Source organism: Oncorhynchus keta, chromosome 20, assembly GCF_023373465.1.
Source record: "Oncorhynchus keta strain PuntledgeMale-10-30-2019 chromosome 20, Oket_V2, whole genome shotgun sequence".
NCBI lineage: Eukaryota > Metazoa > Chordata > Actinopteri > Salmoniformes > Salmonidae > Oncorhynchus > Oncorhynchus keta.
Window position 1 is genome coordinate 41,291,827 of NC_068440.1, and position 16,379 is coordinate 41,308,205.

Consider the following 16,379-nt stretch of genomic DNA (forward strand, 5'->3'; position numbering starts at 1 on the left):
TTCCGGAGTGTCTCTCAAACAAACACACACCTCGGTTCCCGGAGTGTCTGTCAAACACACACCTCGGTTCCCGGAGTGTCTCTCAAACACACACACCTCGGTTCCCGGAGTGTCTCTCAAACAAACACACACCTCGGTCCCCGGAGTGTCTCTCAAACACACACCTCGGTTCCGGAGTGTCTCTCAAACAAACACACACCTCGGTTCCCGGAGTGTCTCTCAAACACACACCTCGGTTCCCAGAGTGTCTCTCAAACACACACCTCGGTTCCGGAGTGTCTCTCAAACACACACACACCTTGGTTCCCGGAGTGTCTCTCAAACACACACCTTGGTTCCGGAGTGTCTCTCGGACCTCCTGTGTCGTCTCATCAGGGCATGTCAGGTACTCATGGAACTCCTTAAAACCTATAGACTGGAATATACCATGCTGGTAGTCCTGACTGAGACAGAGAGAGAGAAGGAGAGAGCAGAGAAGGAGCGAGAGAGAGAAGGAGAGAAGGAGCGAGAGAGAGAGAGAGAGAGATAAGGAGAGAGAGGAGAGAAGGAGAGAGAGAGGAGAGATAAGGAGAGAGAGGAGAGAAGGAGCGAGAGAGAGAGAGGAGAGAAGGAGCGAGAGAGAGAGAGAGAGAGAAGGAGCGAGAGAGAGAGAGAGAGAAGGAGAGAGAGAGAGGAGAGATAAGGAGAGAGAGGAGAGAAGGAGCGAGAGAGAGAGAGAGAGGAGAGAAGAGAGAGAGAGAGGAGAGATAAGGAGAGAGAGGAGAGAAGGAGCGAGAGAGAGAGAGGAGAGATAAGGAGAGAGAGGAGAGGAGAGAAGGAGCGAGAGAGAGAGAGGAGAGAAGGAGCGAGAGAGAGAGGAGAGAGAAGGAGAGAAGGAGAGAGAGAGAGAGGAGAGATAAGGAGAGAGAGAGAGAGGAGAGATAAGGAGAGAGAGAGAGAGGAGAGAGAAGGAGAGAGAGAGAGAAGGAGAGAGGAGAGAGAGAGAGAGAGAGAGAGAGAGAGAGAGAGAGAGAGAGAGAGAGAGAGAGAGAGAGAGAGAGAGGAGAGAAGGAGAGAGAGAGAGAGGAGAGATAAGGAGAGAGAGAGAGAAGGAGAGATAAGGAGAGAGAGGAGAGAAGGAGAGAGAGAGAGAGAGAGAGAGAGAGAGAGAGAGAGAGAGAGAGAGAGAGAGAGAGAGAGAGAGAGAGAGAGAGAGAGAGAGAGAGAGAGAGAGAGAGAGAGAGAGAGAGAGAAGGAGAGAGAGAGAGAGAGAGAGAAGGAGAGAGAGAGAGAGAGGAGAGAAGGAGAGAAGGAGAGAGAGAGAGAGGAGACACTGAGCAAGGGGGGTGACAGAGAGGGGGGGGGGGTGACAGAGAGAGTGGGGGGGGGAGTGGTGAACAGTAGTAACATATGATTATAGCAGTATCATTACATATATCATTGTCATCAAGTCCTCCAAAAATAACAACAGTGTCACACAGTCTTGAGCTAGACTAGACAACCAGGGGCAATGTCTCCATCTCTCTCACACGCTCTCTGAAACCTCCCTCTCTATCACTCCACAGTAGGGGTCAGGCCGGGAGACAGAGAGAGACAGGAGACAGAAGGACACAGAGGGTCTCATGGTGCTGCTGGACTGGACAGAGACATGAAGCCTGTTGAGACGTTGTCCCCTGGTCCTGACAAGAGAGACATTGGTTGTGATCGGATTCTATACCCTTCTACGTGAAGTGTACACTTGTACACTACCCCCGAATTATTCAAAAGCATCACCTGGCCCCCGACGACAGAGAGGGAGAGACATGTCTTGCCTGCTACTATGGATGGATTTAAAAGCATTGGATGGGCTAAAAGGGAGTTTCTGCCTTATTTCTCCTTCTAAATCATTGATGAGAGTGAACAAGAGCAGGCAACAGAAAGAGGGGGAGGCAACGTGGTTTCATTGAGTGTCAATCATATGAGCTCAGTTTCCATCTCTAAATGTATGAGCACAACACAGTCTGCATGCCACTGCAGCTCTGACCGGATGCCATTGAGGCTCTGACCGGATGCCACTGCAGCTCTGACCGGATGCCATTGTGGCTCTGACCGGATGCCACTGCAGCTCTGACCGGATGCCATTGTGGCTCTGACCGATGCCATTGTGGCTCTGACCGATGCCATTGTGGCTCTGACCGATGCCATTGTGGCTCTGACCGGATGCCATTGTGGCTCTGACCGATGCCATTGTGGCTCTGACCGATGCCATTGAGGCTCTGACCGGATGCCACTGCAGCTCTGACCGGATGCCATTGTGGCTCTACCTTATTGCAGTCCAGTGGTGGTGTGTGTGAGTGCAGCAGCCACACCCTAGAGCTGTGTCAATCTGCTGACTCACACTGCCTCCATAATAGAACTCTCTCTCCCTACCCCCCCCTCCCCCCTCGAGAGAGAGAGAGAGAGATGATGTGCATCAGCAGAGGGCAAGAGAGAGAAGAATGGATTCCTGAAGGAGGGAGTCAGTGGGTAGAGCAGCATCCTAAGGAAATATGCCGTCAATTCCCCGTGACCACACCCAATCAATGGTCAAATCAATAAGTGTCTGAAACAGCCCTACGCAGCGTTATCCGACCCCATGGCAACACAACCCCATGGCAACACGACCCAGCGTTATCTGACCCCGTGGCGACACGACCCAGCGTCAGCCGACCCCGTGGCAACACGACCCCATGGCAACACAACCCCATGGCAACACGACCCAGCGTTATCTGACCCTGTGGCAACGCGACCCAGCGTTATCTGACCCTGTGGCAACACGACCCCATGGCAACACGACCCAGCGTTATCTGACCCTGTGGCAACACGACCCAGCGTCATCTGACCCCGTGGCAACACGACCCAGCGTTATCTGACCCTGTGGCAACACGACCCAGCGTCATCTGACCCTGTGGCAACACGACCCAGCGTCATCTGACCCCGTGGCAACACGACCCAGCGTCATCTGACCCTGTGGCAACACGACCCAGCGTCATCTGACCCCGTGGCAACACGACCCAGCGTCATCTGACCCCGTGGCAACACGACCCAGCGTCATCTGACCCCGTGGCAACACGACCCCATGGCAACACGACCCAGCGTTATCTGACCCCCGTGGCAATACGACCCAGCGTCATCTGACCCCGTGGCAACACGACCCAGCATCATCTGACCCCGTGGGCAACACGACCCAGCGTCATCTGACCCCGTGGCAACACGACCCCATGGCAACACGACCCAGCGTTATCTGACCCCGTGGCAACACGACCCAGCGTCATCTGACCCCGTGGCAACACGACCACACCCACCTCTGGTCCTGAATCTTCTGCTGGTTGAATCTCAGGTGGAAATCTCTGAGCTCGTCTATCAGGCCTGTCAACAGCATCTGATCCACACGACTGTCCAAGCGTTCATCTATGGCTAAAGACAGACAGGGGGAGTCGGTGGTTGAAGGGTAGCTCATCCAAATTAGACACCTACACATGTTGGTTTCCTAACCCTGTAAGCAACCCAAGCTATGATTTTGGCCACGGTCTACAAATGCTAACTTATTAGCGTTCGTATCCAAAAACCCAATGCAAGTGAATATCCCTTTATCTTAGCATATTTTGCACTTTGGGGTCCTAGTCATCTGGACGTAACTTTACTGAGCTAAGAAAACAATATGAGACACTTTGGGGAAAAGAGAAAAGGGGGGGGGGGGTTCCTTACCCTCCATGTCAGCATGTAACCAGAAGATACAGGGGTCTGGGTACCTCAGTGGCCCCCCCAGCACATCTCCCCCCTCCTGCCCTCTCTGCTCCTCCAACCAATGGCTGTGAGGCACGCCTGTTTCCGCATGCACCTGTAGGCTCCTAGAGGTGTCAATCAAAACAGGACACAGTGAGAGTCCCGCCCTCTTTCACAGATGAACATAAGAGGACATGGAAGTACAAATAAAATGGAGGGGGAAAAAACAACAGAATTCTTGACATTAGATGTGATGGGTCGGGGCTGGTGTGATGGGTCGGGGCTGGTGTGATGGGTCGGGGCTGGTGTGATGGGTCGGGGCTGGTGTGACGGGTCGGGGCTGGTGTGACGGGTCGGGGCTGGTGTGACGGGTCGGGGCTGGTGTGACGGGTCGGGGCTGGTGTCTACCTCATTAGATGATGTTATGGTCAGGGCTGGCGTCTACCCTCATTAGATGATGTGATGGTCAGGGCTGGTGTCTACCCTCATTAGATGATGTGATGGTCAGGGCTGGTGTCTACCCTCATTAGATGATGTGATGGTCAGGGCTGGTGTCTACCCTCATTAGATGATGTGATGGTCAGGGCTGGTGTCTACCCTCATTAGATGATGTGATGGTCAGGGCTGGTGTCTACCCCTCATTAGATGATGTGATGGGTCAGGGCTGGTGTCTACCCTCATTAGATGATGTGATGGGTCAGGGCTGGTGTCTACCCTCATTAGATGACGTGATGGTCAGGGCTGGTGTCTACCCTCATTAGATGATGTGATGGGTCAGGGCTGGTGTCTACCCTCATTAGATGATGTGATGGGTCGAGGCAGATGTCTAGTCTGAGTCATCAGATGATGTGATGGGTCGGGGCTGATGTCTAGTCTGAGTCATCAGATGATGTGATGGGTCGAGGCAGATGTCTAGTCTGAGTCATCAGATGATGTGATGGGTTGGGGCTGATGTCTAGTCTGAGTCATGTGATGTGATGGGTCGAGGCTGATGTCTAGTCTGAGTCATCAGATGATGTGATGGGTCGGGGCTGATGTCTAGTCTGAGTCATCAGATGATGTGATGGGTTGGGGCTGATGTCTAGTCTGAGTCATCAGATGATGTGATGGGTCGGGGCTGGTGTGATGGGTCGGGGCTGGTGTGATGGGTCGGGGCTGGTGTGATGGGTCACTGGGGCTGGTGTGATGGGTCGGGGCTGGTGTGATGGGTCGGGGCTGGTGTGATGGGTCGGGGCTGGTGTGATGGGTCGGGGCTGGTGTGATGGGTCGGGGCTGGTGTGACGGGTCGGGGCTGGTGTGACGGGTCGGGGCTGGTGTGACGGGTCGGGGCTGGTGTGACGGGTCGGGGCTGGTGTGACGGGTCGGGGCTGGTGTGACGGGTCGGGGCTGGTGTCTACCCTCATTAGATGATGTGATGGGTTGGGGCTGGTGTCTACCCTCATTAGATGATGTTATGGTCAGGGCTGGCGTCTACCCTCATTAGATGATGTGATGGTCAGGGCTGGTGTCTACCCTCATTAGATGATGTGATGGTCAGGGCTGGTGTCTACGCTCATTAGATGATGTGATGGTCAGGGCTGGTGTCTACCCTCATTAGATGATGTGATGGTCAGGGCTGGTGTCTACCCTCATTAGATGATGTGATGGGTCAGGGCTGGTGTCTACCCTCATTAGAAGATGTGATGGGTCAGGGCTGGTGTCTACCCTCATTAGATGACGTGATGGTCAGGGCTGGTGTCTACCCTCATTAGATGATGTGATGGGTCAGGGCTGGTGTCTACCCTCATTAGATGATGTGATGGGTCGAGGCAGATGTCTAGTCTGAGTCATCAGATGATGTGATGGGTTGGGGCTGATGTCTAGTCTGAGTCATCAGATGATGTGATGGGTCGGGGCTGATGTCTAGTCTGAGTCATCAGATGATGTGATGGGTTGGGGCTGATGTCTAGTCTGAGTCATCAGATGATGTGATGGGTCGGGGCTGGTGTGATGGGTCGGGGCTGGTGTGATGGGTCGGGGCTGGTGTGATGGGTCGGGGCTGGTGTGATGGGTCGGGGCTGGTGTGATGGGTCGGGGCTGGTGTGATGGGTCGGGGCTGGTGTGATGGGTCGGGGCTGGTGTGATGGGTCGGGGCTGGTGTGATGGGTCGGGGCTGGTGTGATGGGTCGGGGCTGGTGTGATGGGTCGGGGCTGGTGTGATGGGTCGGGGCTGGTGTGATGGGTCGGGGCTGGTGTCTACTCTGTCAGATGATGTGATCAGTTGGGGCAGGTGTTGATAAGGGCCCTACACCCAAACAAGGGCACTGCGTTCATCCACCTCTGGCCTGCTCGCCTCCCTACCACTGAGGAAGTACAGTTCCCGCTCAGCCCAGTCAAAACTGTTCGCTGCTCTGGCACCCCAATGGTGGAACAAACTCCCTCACGACGCCAGGACAGCGGAGTCAATCACCACCTTCCGGAGACACCTGAAACCCCACCTCTTTAAGGAATACCTAGGATAGGATAAAGTAATCCTTCTCACCCCCCTTAAAAGATGTAGATGCACTATTGTAAAGTGGCTGTTCCACTGGATGTCATAAGGTGAATGCACCAATTTGTAAGTCGCTCTGGATAAGAGCGTCTGCTAAATGACTTAAATGTAAATGTAAGGGAATTTATATATTTAAAGTAATGACTAAAGGATTCCACCCTGAAATCATATAATTATATGAAATGTGTTAGGAGTCATAATTCCATAATGTGTGACTAGACCATTGTGTTGCTGTGTAGGGGTGTGAGAGTTGAGAGAACAAAGGACAACAGGAAAGACGATCCTTCCAAGGAACGGCGAGAAACTGCCAAGGCTGGTAGAAAAGTGATAAACCTGTGTGTGTGTGTGTGTAGAGGGGGTTATAAAGAATAGAGGGGGTTATAAAGAATCCAGAAGCTGAGTCTTTGCCTAATTATTCCTAAACCAAGGGTCTTACAAACCTCGGGGATCGGTCAAAGCTTAAATAATTGTTTCGTTATCATCATTGGGATGGAAAATTCTCCTGACAGGAGGTGCGAGCGGTTAGAGCGTTGGACTAGTAACCGGAAGGTTGCAAGTTCAAACCCCCGAACTGACAAGGTACAAAAAATCTTTCGTTCTGCCCCTGAACAGGCAGTTAACCACTGTTCCTAGGCCGTCATTGAAAATAAGAATTTGTTCTTAACTGACTTACCTACTTAAATAAAGGTAAAAAATTAGATGATGGTCAGGGCTGGTGTCTACCCTCAGATGATGTGATGGGTCAGGGCTGGTGTCTACCCTCATTAGATGATGTGATGGGTCAGGGCTGGTGTCTACCCTCATTAGATGATGTGATGGTCAGGGCTGGTGTCTACCCTCATTAGATGATGTGATGGGTCAGGGCTGGTGTCTACCCTCATTAGATGATGTGATGGTCAGGGCTGGTGTCTACCCTCATAAGATGATGTTATGGTCAGGGCTGGCGTCTACCCTCATTAGATGATGTGATGGGTTGGGGCTGGTGTCTACCCTCATTAGATGATGTGATGGGTCAGGGCTGGTGTCTACCCTCATTAGATGATGTGATGGGTTGGGGCTGGTGTCTACCCTCATTAGATGATGTGATGGGTTGGGGCTGGTGTCTACCCTCATTAGATGATGTGATGGTCAGGGCTGGTGTCTACCCTCATTAGATGATGTGATGGGTCAGGGCTGGTGTCTACCCTCATTAGATGATGTGATGGGTCAGGGCTGGTGTCTACCCTCATTAGATGATGTGATGGTCAGGGCTGGTGTCTACCCTCATTAGATGATGTGATGGGTCAGGGCTGGTGTCTACCCTCATTAGATGATGTGATGGTCAGGGCTGGTGTCTACCCTCATTAGATGATGTGATGGGTCGAGGCTGATGTCTAGTCTGAGTCATCAGATGATGTGATGGGTCAGGGCTGGTGTCTACCCTCATTAGATGATGTGATGGGTCAGGGCTGGTGTCTACCCTCAGATGATGTGATGGGTCAGGGCTGGTGTCTAGTCTGAGTCAGGTGATGTGATGGTTGGGGCTGATGTCTAGTCTGAGTCATGTGATGTGATGGTTGGGGCTGATGTCTAGTCTGAGTCATGTGATGTGATGGGTTGGGGCTGATGTCTAGTCTGAGTCATCAGGTGATGTGATGGGTTGGGGCTGATGTCTAGTCTGAGTCATGTGATGTGATGGGTTGGGGCTGATGTCTAGTCTGAGTCATGTGATGTGATGGTTGGGGCTGATGTCTAGTCTGAGTCAGGTGATGTGATGGGTTGGGGCTGATGTCTAGTCTGAGTCAGGTGATGTGATGGGTTGGGGCTGATGTCTAGTCTGAGTCAGGTGATGTGATGGGTTGGGGCTGATGTCTAGTCTGAGTCATGTGATGTGATGGGTTGGGGCTGAAGTCTAGTCTGAGTCAGGTGATGTGATGGGTTGGAGCAGGTGCCGACTCTCTGCCCAGTAAACTCAGCAACCCCTCAGCTCATTGACAGGATGGTGTTTTGATGACACACACACTTACAGAGAGGGGTTACAGTATGTCAGAACAGCCTGTCTAGAACCTGTGAGATTGAGGGTTGGGTCGCAAGGGTGCTCCTCCTCGGATGTGTGTGTGTGTGTGTGTGTGTGTGTGTGTGTGTGTGTCACTGTTCCTCTACTGACAGGAAATGACAGGAGGAAACAGTTTGTGTCGGGTGAGGTTTGTCTCTTCACAGCACACAGTGCACCCAGGCATGAATAAGTGATGTGGAACTGAGTGTCAATAATATACAACCAGTAGCAGCCCACCCGGCTAACGCGCAGTAGCAGCCCACCCGGCTAACGCGCAGTACCAGCCCACCCGGCTAACGCGCAGTACCAGCCCACCCGGCTAACGCGCAGTACCAGCCCACCCGGCTAACGCGCAGTACCAGCCCACCCGGCTGATGCGCAGTACCAGCCCACCCGGCTAACGCGCAGTACCAGCCCACCCGGCTAACGCGAGTACCAGCCCACCCGGCTAACGGCAGTAGCAGCCCACCCGTCTAACGCGCAGTACCAGCCCACCCGGCTAACGCGCAGTACCAGCCCACCCGGCTAACGCGCAGTACCAGCCCACCCGGCTAACGCGCAGTACCAGCCCACCCGGCTAACGCTCAGTACCAGCCCACCCGGCTAACGCGCAGTGCAGCCCACCCGGCTAACAGCAGTACCAGCCCACCCGGCTAACGCGCAGTACCAGCCACCCGGCTAACAGCCTGTACCAGCCCACCCGGCTAAGCGCATTGCAGCCCACCCGGCTAACGCGCAAGCAGCCCACCCGGCTAACGCGCAGTACCAGCCCACCCGGCTAACGCGCAGTACCAGCCCACCCGGCTGCAGCAGTACCAGCCCACCCGGCTAACGCGCAGTAGCAGCCCACCCGGCTAACGCGCAGTAGCAGCCCACCCGGCTAACGCGCAGTACCAGCCCACCCGGCTCCTCAGTACTGCCAGGCTAACGACAGTAGCAGCCCACCCGGCTAACGCGCAGTAGCAGCCCACCCGGCTAACGCGCAGTAGCAGCCCACCCGGCTAACGCGCAGTGAGGTGTCTCTTCAGCAGCCCACCCGGCATGAATAGCAGCCCACCCGGCTAACGCGCAGTAGCAGCCCACCCGGCTAACGCGCAGTAGCAGCCCACCCGGCTACGCAGTAGCAGCCCACCCGGCTAACGCGCAGTACCAGCCCACCCGGCTAACGCGCAGTACCAGCCCACCCGGCTAACGCGCAGTACCAGCCCACCCGGCTAACGCGCAGTACCAGCCCACCCGGCTAACGCGCAGTAGCAGCCCACCCGGCTAACGCGCAGTAGCAGCCCACCCGGCTAACGCGCAGTAGCAGCCCACCCGGCTAACGCGCAGTAGCAGCCCACCCGGCTAACGCGCAGTAGCAGCCCACCCGGCTAACGCGCAGTAGCAGCCCACCCGGCTAACGCGCAGTACCAGCCCACCCGGCTAACGCGCAGTACCAGCCCACCCGGCTAACGCGCAGTACGCCCACCCGCAGCGCAGTACCAGCCCACCCGGCTAACGCGCAGTACCAGCCCACCCGGCTAACGCGCAGTAGCAGCCCACCCGGCTAACGCGCAGTACCAGCCCACCCGGCTAACGCGCAGTACCAGCCCACCCGGCTAACGCGCAGTACCAGCCCACCCGGCTAACGCGCAGTACCAGCCCACCCGGCTAACGCGCAGTACCAGCCCACCCGGCTAACGCGCAGTACCAGCCCACCCGGCTAACGCGCAGTACCAGCCCACCCGGCTAACGCGCAGTACCAGCCCACCCGGCTAACACGCAGTACCAGCCCACCCGGCTAACGCGCAGTACCAGCCCACCCGGCTAACGCGCAGTACCAGCCCACCCGGCTAACACGCAGTACCAGCCCACCCGGCTAACACGCAGTACCAGCCCACCCGGCTAACACGCAGTACCAGCCCACCCGGCTAACACGCAGTAATAATAATATAATATATGCCATTTAGCAGACGCTTTTATCCAAAGCGACTTACAGTCATGTGTGCATACATTCTACGTATGGGTGGTCCCGGGAATCGAACCCACTACCCTGGCGTTACAAGCGCCATGCTCTACCAACTGAGCTACAGAAGGACCACAGTACCAGCCCACCCGGCTAACACGCAGTACCAGCCTACCTGGCTAACACGCAGTACCAGCCCACCCGGCTAACACGCAGTACCAGCCCACCCGGCTAACACGCAGTACCAGCCCACCCGGCTAACACGCAGTACCAGCCCACCCGGCTAACACGCAGTACCAGCCCACCCGGCTAACACGCACCAGCCCACCCGGCTAACACGCAGTAGCAGCCCACCCGGCTAACACGCAGTAGCAGCCCACCCGGCTAACACGCAGTAGCAGCCCACCCGGCTAACACGCAGTACCAGCCTACCTGGCGATCTTGCGTGTGTCGTGAGGATGTAGCATGGAGGCCATTTCAGGATCGACCTCGGTCAGTCTCCTGTGGAGCTCAGCCCCGCCCAGTTTCTCCAGCTCCGCCTTCCTATCAAGAGACCCGCCTTTCTTCCCCTCTCCTTCATTCTCATGCTGAGAGAGAGAGAGAGAGAGAGAGAGAGAGAGAGAGAAACAGAGAGAGAGAAACAGAGAAACAGAGAAACAGAGAGAGAGAGAGAGAGAGAGAGAAACAGAGAGACAGAGAGACAGAAGACAGAGAGAGAGAGAAACAGAGAGACAGAGAGACAGAGAGAGAGAGAGAGAGAGAGAGAGAGAGAGAGAGAGAGAGAGAGAGAGAGAGAAACAGAGAGAGAGAGAGAGAGAGAGAGAGAGAGGAGAAAAGAGAGAGAGGAGAAAGAGAGAGAAAAAGAAAGAGAAATGAGAAACAGAGAAACAGAGAGAGAGAAAAGAGAGCAGAGACAGAGACAGAGACCAGAGACTCAGAGACAGAGACAGAGACAGAGACAGCCAGGGTAGAGACAGGGACAGAGATACGAGAGATGAGCACACATGACTGTAAGAGAGAGAAAAGAGAGAGAAATGAGATAGATATATTATATTATTATTATTAGAAGTAGAGAGAAGTGAAGAGAGCGAATTAGAATAAAGCGAGTTGACATTAAATTGCATTCAAATTGCATCATCAGGTGCTCTTCACACATGACCGACTGATGTAGGGGTGAGTTAGGGGTGCGGAGTGTGGCTCTTACCCCTTCATCCATCAGTACTCTCCACAGCAGTGATTCTATGTAGTAGTTAGTTCCTCCTACTATGACAGGTAGCTTCTCTCTGCTGTACACGTCCTCTATGTGAGCTGGTTAAGGAAGTCCTGATTTACCCTAATAAATAACACACACACTTTAAATAACAATATAATGTTTCTAAACACTTCATTAGTGTGGGAAACTACCACGATAATCCTGAATGAAATCGTGAATAATGATGAGTGAAAGCATTTTTTTTTTTTAACTCACAAATATCATATCCTCCCAAGACATGCTAATCTCTCACCATTACAATAACAGGGGAGGTTAGCATTTTATAGCATACCCAACAAGACATGCTAATCTCTCACCATTACAATAACAGGGGAGGTTAGCATTTTATATCATACTTCCAAGACATGCTAATCTCTCACCATTACAATAACAGGGAGGTTAGCATTTTATATCATACCCAACAAGACATGCTAATCTCTCACCATTACAATAACAGGGGAGGGTTAGCATTTTATATCATACCCAACAAGACATGCTAATCTCTCACCATTACAATAACAGGGAGGTTAGCATTTTATATCATACCCAACAAGACATGCTAATTTCTCACCATTACAATAACAGGGGAGGTTAGCATTTTATATCATACCCAACAAGACATGCTAATCTCTCACCATTACAATAACAGGGGAGGTTAGCATTTTATAGCATACCCAACAAGACATGCTAATCTCTCACCATTACAATAACAGGGGAGGTTAGCATTTTATATCATTCTTCCAAGACATGCTAATCTCTCACCATTACAATAACAGGGGAGGTTAGCATTTTATATCATACCCAACAAGACATGCTAACCTCTCACCATTACAATAACAGGGGGGTTATACCCAACAGTTTCCTGTGTGTATAAAGAACGGTCCACCACCCAAAGAACATCCAGCCTGTGGGAAGCATTGGAGTCAACATGGGCCAGCATCCCTGTGGAACGCTTGACACCTTGTAGAGCCCCGACACATTGAGGCAGTTCTAACTGATCTTAAAACTGCATTGTTAGGGCCTCCCGAGTGGCACAGTGGTCTAAAGCATTGCATCGCAGTGCTAGCTATGCCACTAGATTCTGGGTTTGAGTCCAGGCTCTGTCGTAGCCGGGCCACGACCGGGATGACACATGGGGCGGAGCACAATTGGCCCAGCGTCGTCAGGGTTAGGGGAGGGTTTGGCCGGCAGGGATGTCCTTGTCCCATCACGCACTAGCGACTCCTGTGGCGGGCCGGGTGCAATGCACGCTGACACAGTCACCAGGTGTACGGTGTTTCCTCCGACACATTGGTGCGGCTGTCTTCTGGGTGAAGCAGGCATTGTGTCAAGAAGCAGTGCGGCTTGGTTGGGTTTCAGGGGACGCACGGCTCTCGACCTTCACCTCTCTCCCGAGTCAAAACAGGCGTTCCAATGATGAGACTTGACGAATATACCAATTGGACATCAAGAAATTTAGGAGAAAACCAACAATGCAGTTATTTATTTATTAAAGGCTTGTAAGTAAGTGTTTCACTCTAAGGTTGTATTTGGCACATGTTACGAATAAAATTGGATTATGAAGGCAAACGTGTGTTTGGGGGGGGGGGGTATATGAACTACATATATTGATTTACAAAGTATACAAGACAAGTGATCAGAGAGCTGATGATAGGCTCATAGGAAGTCCCTCCCCTCTCTCTCTCTCGCGATAATTAGATATCTTGTCTGAGCAGTTAAGGCCCATCAGCCATCATCACTCACCACCCCCCTCGCACAGACAGTCACCACTCTGAACTCCGTAAGGAGTGAGAGAGAGATGGTGAGAAGAGGAGATAAGGGAGGGAGAATATGAGCCTGTGGGAGAGAAAGAGAGACAGATGGATGGAAAGTAGGAGGGCAGATGGATGGAAAGTAGCAGGGCAGATGGATGGAAAGTAGGAGGGCTGAAGAGAAAGGAACAGAGAGCGGGGAAGGGAGGGAGCGAAGAAGGGAGGGAAAAATCAGGAAATGATGCTAGAGAGGCAGAGAGAGAGGCAGAGAGAGAGGCAGAGAGAGAGGCAGAGAGAGAGGCAGAGAGAGAGGCAGAGAGAGAGGCAGAGAGAGAGGCAGAGAGAGAGGCAGAGAGAGAGGCTCCCTCCTCCCGTCCGTCTCCCCCCTCCATCCCTCCCGTCCGCCCCAACAATATCTCGCCATACAACAACAGAATAATAATGCAACATAACTAAATTACTTTTCTACACATTTCAATTTGTTGGGGAAAAGAACAAGCAATGAAAGACATCAGAACAAATTGAATATAAATAAATATAGACTGAAACTAGAATATATAAAAACACATAAATGATTTTTACTGAGTTACAGTTCATATCAGGAAATCCGTCAATTGAAATAAAAGTATTAGGCCCCTAATCTATGGATTTCACGTGACTGGGAATACAGATCTGTTGGTAACAGACACCTTAAAAGAATGGGCCTCGGGATCTCGTCACGGTATCCCTGCGCATTCAAACTGCTAATGCATGAAATGAAATCGTTTTCGTATGTCCGTAGCTTATACCTGCCCCCATACCATAACCCCACACAGACAGATACACATCAACACACACACAGATACACATCAACACATCAACACAGACAGATACACATCAACACACACACATCAACACAGACAGATACACATCAACACACACACACTGCCACCATGGGGAACTCAGTTTACAAAGCTATTATCAGCAAACTGCTCACCACACACACACACACACATAACGCCACACACACACATAACGCCACACACACACACACAACGCCACACACACACACACAACGCCACACACACACACACACGCCCCACACACACACACACACACACACACACACACACACACACACGCCACACACACAACGCCACACACACACACACACAACGCCACACACACACGGTCTGGGTTTTATGAGGCCAGTTGGATGTACTGCTAAATTCTCTAAAACAACAATGGTAGAGAATATTAATAAGGATGCACGATATATCGGTGAACATATCGGAATCGGACGATATTAGCTAAAAATACCAACATCGGTATCGGCCCGATGACGAGTTTACCGCTGATGTGCAGAACCGATGTCAAAGCTGACGTGCCTACTACCTATATTAATTTTACTTCTTGAAAATAAATAGCTAGCCAGCTACTTAACCCCGTTGCCCAAAGCTAACGTTATAAGCAGCCAGCTACTTAACCCCGTTGCCCAAAGCTAACGTTATAAGCAGCCAGCTACTTAACCCCGTTGCCCAAAGCTAACGTTATAAGCAGCCAGCTAGCTTCATCTGGCTAGTGAGGCTCGACCGGACCGGGTTATGTGTTGTGAAGCTAGCCACAATAAGAATTAGGCACAATAGTGGACTTTGCGGTTTGCCTTCAAAATAAAAGTACCTCTTCGAAAGTGATGCAGAAGGTTACACAATTGGTGGAATCGTGACATATTTAGACTAGATAATGTTAAACAAGGTTGGAATGTGGAGCAATGAAATGGGGTATCAGTCTACTCAGTGACACCCACATAGCACAACTGTTAAGAGTTTACGCAAATATTAGCGTTGTAGCTCTTATAGCAGGACAGTGACTGTGAAATCACCTCCCCAGTCAACCTATTGCGTGTATTGACATTCATATTGCACTGTACAGCTTTACCTAAGGATTGGGGGATCAATGAAATGGGATATCAGTCTACTCAATACCTAAAGATATTTTCCCCCCAACGTCCTCAGAGTTATCCGACTCCAAAACATCCACGCCTACCCCGGCTAAACCCGGACGACGCTGGGCCAATTGTGCAGCTCCCTTTGGGTCGCCCAATCACGGCCAGATGTGATACAGCCTGGATTCGAACCAGGGACGGTAGTGACGCCTCTTGCACTGAGATGTTGAGTCCATGTGTGTTTTAACTATTTAACTGTACTAGAAGGCTTAAAATGACACTACAATTTCAAATATTGGTTATCGGTATTGGTATCGTTTAGCTCGCTGTTGCTAACTCATTTGTCCTGGGATATAAACATTGGGTTGCTATTTTACCTGAAATGCACAAGGTCCTCTACTCTGACAATAATCCACAGATAAAAGGGTTAGTTAGTTAGTTAGTTTAGTTTAAGGTGCATTACTACCACCACCAACTGGACTGGAGTGTGGACCTCAGTTCATCTTCCAATCACCCACGTGGGTATGTGCTCCTAAAAACCAATGAGATTGGAGAGGCGGGACTTGCAGCGCGTCAAGCTGCCACAAATACAACCAAGTTCTATTTTAGCTGACGCTCGTTGACGTGTGCGAGCGTTGTGGTCCCCATGTCTCACCCACACAGGAAGTACATTCATAAAGGATATGAGAGCCAGGGCCTTGTTCCTGAAGTCTACCACAGTGTAGCTGCTGACCAAGGGATCCACGAAGCTGATCATGTGATGACTGCACTGGGCACACTCCTCAGCAGTCACCTTATTGGTTATGATGTCCAGCCCACGATACACCTGAGGAAGAGAGAACCAATCAGATGTCAAGTTCGAAAAGACAAGGCAGAGAAGTTGTCCATGAAATGTGCTTCAGAGACCAATGGAACTGCAATTAACGCAAAACAACGTAGAGTGAGAAACAGTAGCCAATAACAGAACAGCCACTGAGCTAAGCAGACCCACGGACACTACCACCGTGGGATAACAGAACAGCCACTGAGCTAAGCAGACCCACGGACACTACCACCGTGGGATAACAGAACAGCCACTGAGATAAGCAGACCCACGGACACTACCACCGTGGGATAACAGAACAGCCACTGAGATAAGCAGACCCACGGACACCGTGGGATAACAGAACAGCCACTGAGATAAGCAGACCCACGGACACTACCACCGTGGGATAACAGA

The 16,379-nt window shown here is 51.9% G+C and overlaps 1 protein-coding gene across 1 annotated transcript in view; it reads right to left on the reverse strand.

Annotated features, from left to right (window-relative positions):
* Positions 1-16,379, reverse strand: part of trit1 (tRNA isopentenyltransferase 1) — a 93,399-nt gene that overhangs the window by 33,450 nt on the left and 43,570 nt on the right. The window contains exons 2-7 of the mRNA XM_052472887.1: positions 15,843-15,986; positions 11,438-11,533; positions 10,666-10,820; positions 3,706-3,848; positions 3,303-3,414; positions 331-443 (exon numbers count right to left, since the gene is read on the reverse strand). Of these exons, the coding sequence (XP_052328847.1) occupies positions 331-443; positions 3,303-3,414; positions 3,706-3,848; positions 10,666-10,820; positions 11,438-11,533; positions 15,843-15,986 (763 nt within the window). The remainder of the gene's footprint in view (positions 1-330; positions 444-3,302; positions 3,415-3,705; positions 3,849-10,665; positions 10,821-11,437; positions 11,534-15,842; positions 15,987-16,379) is intronic.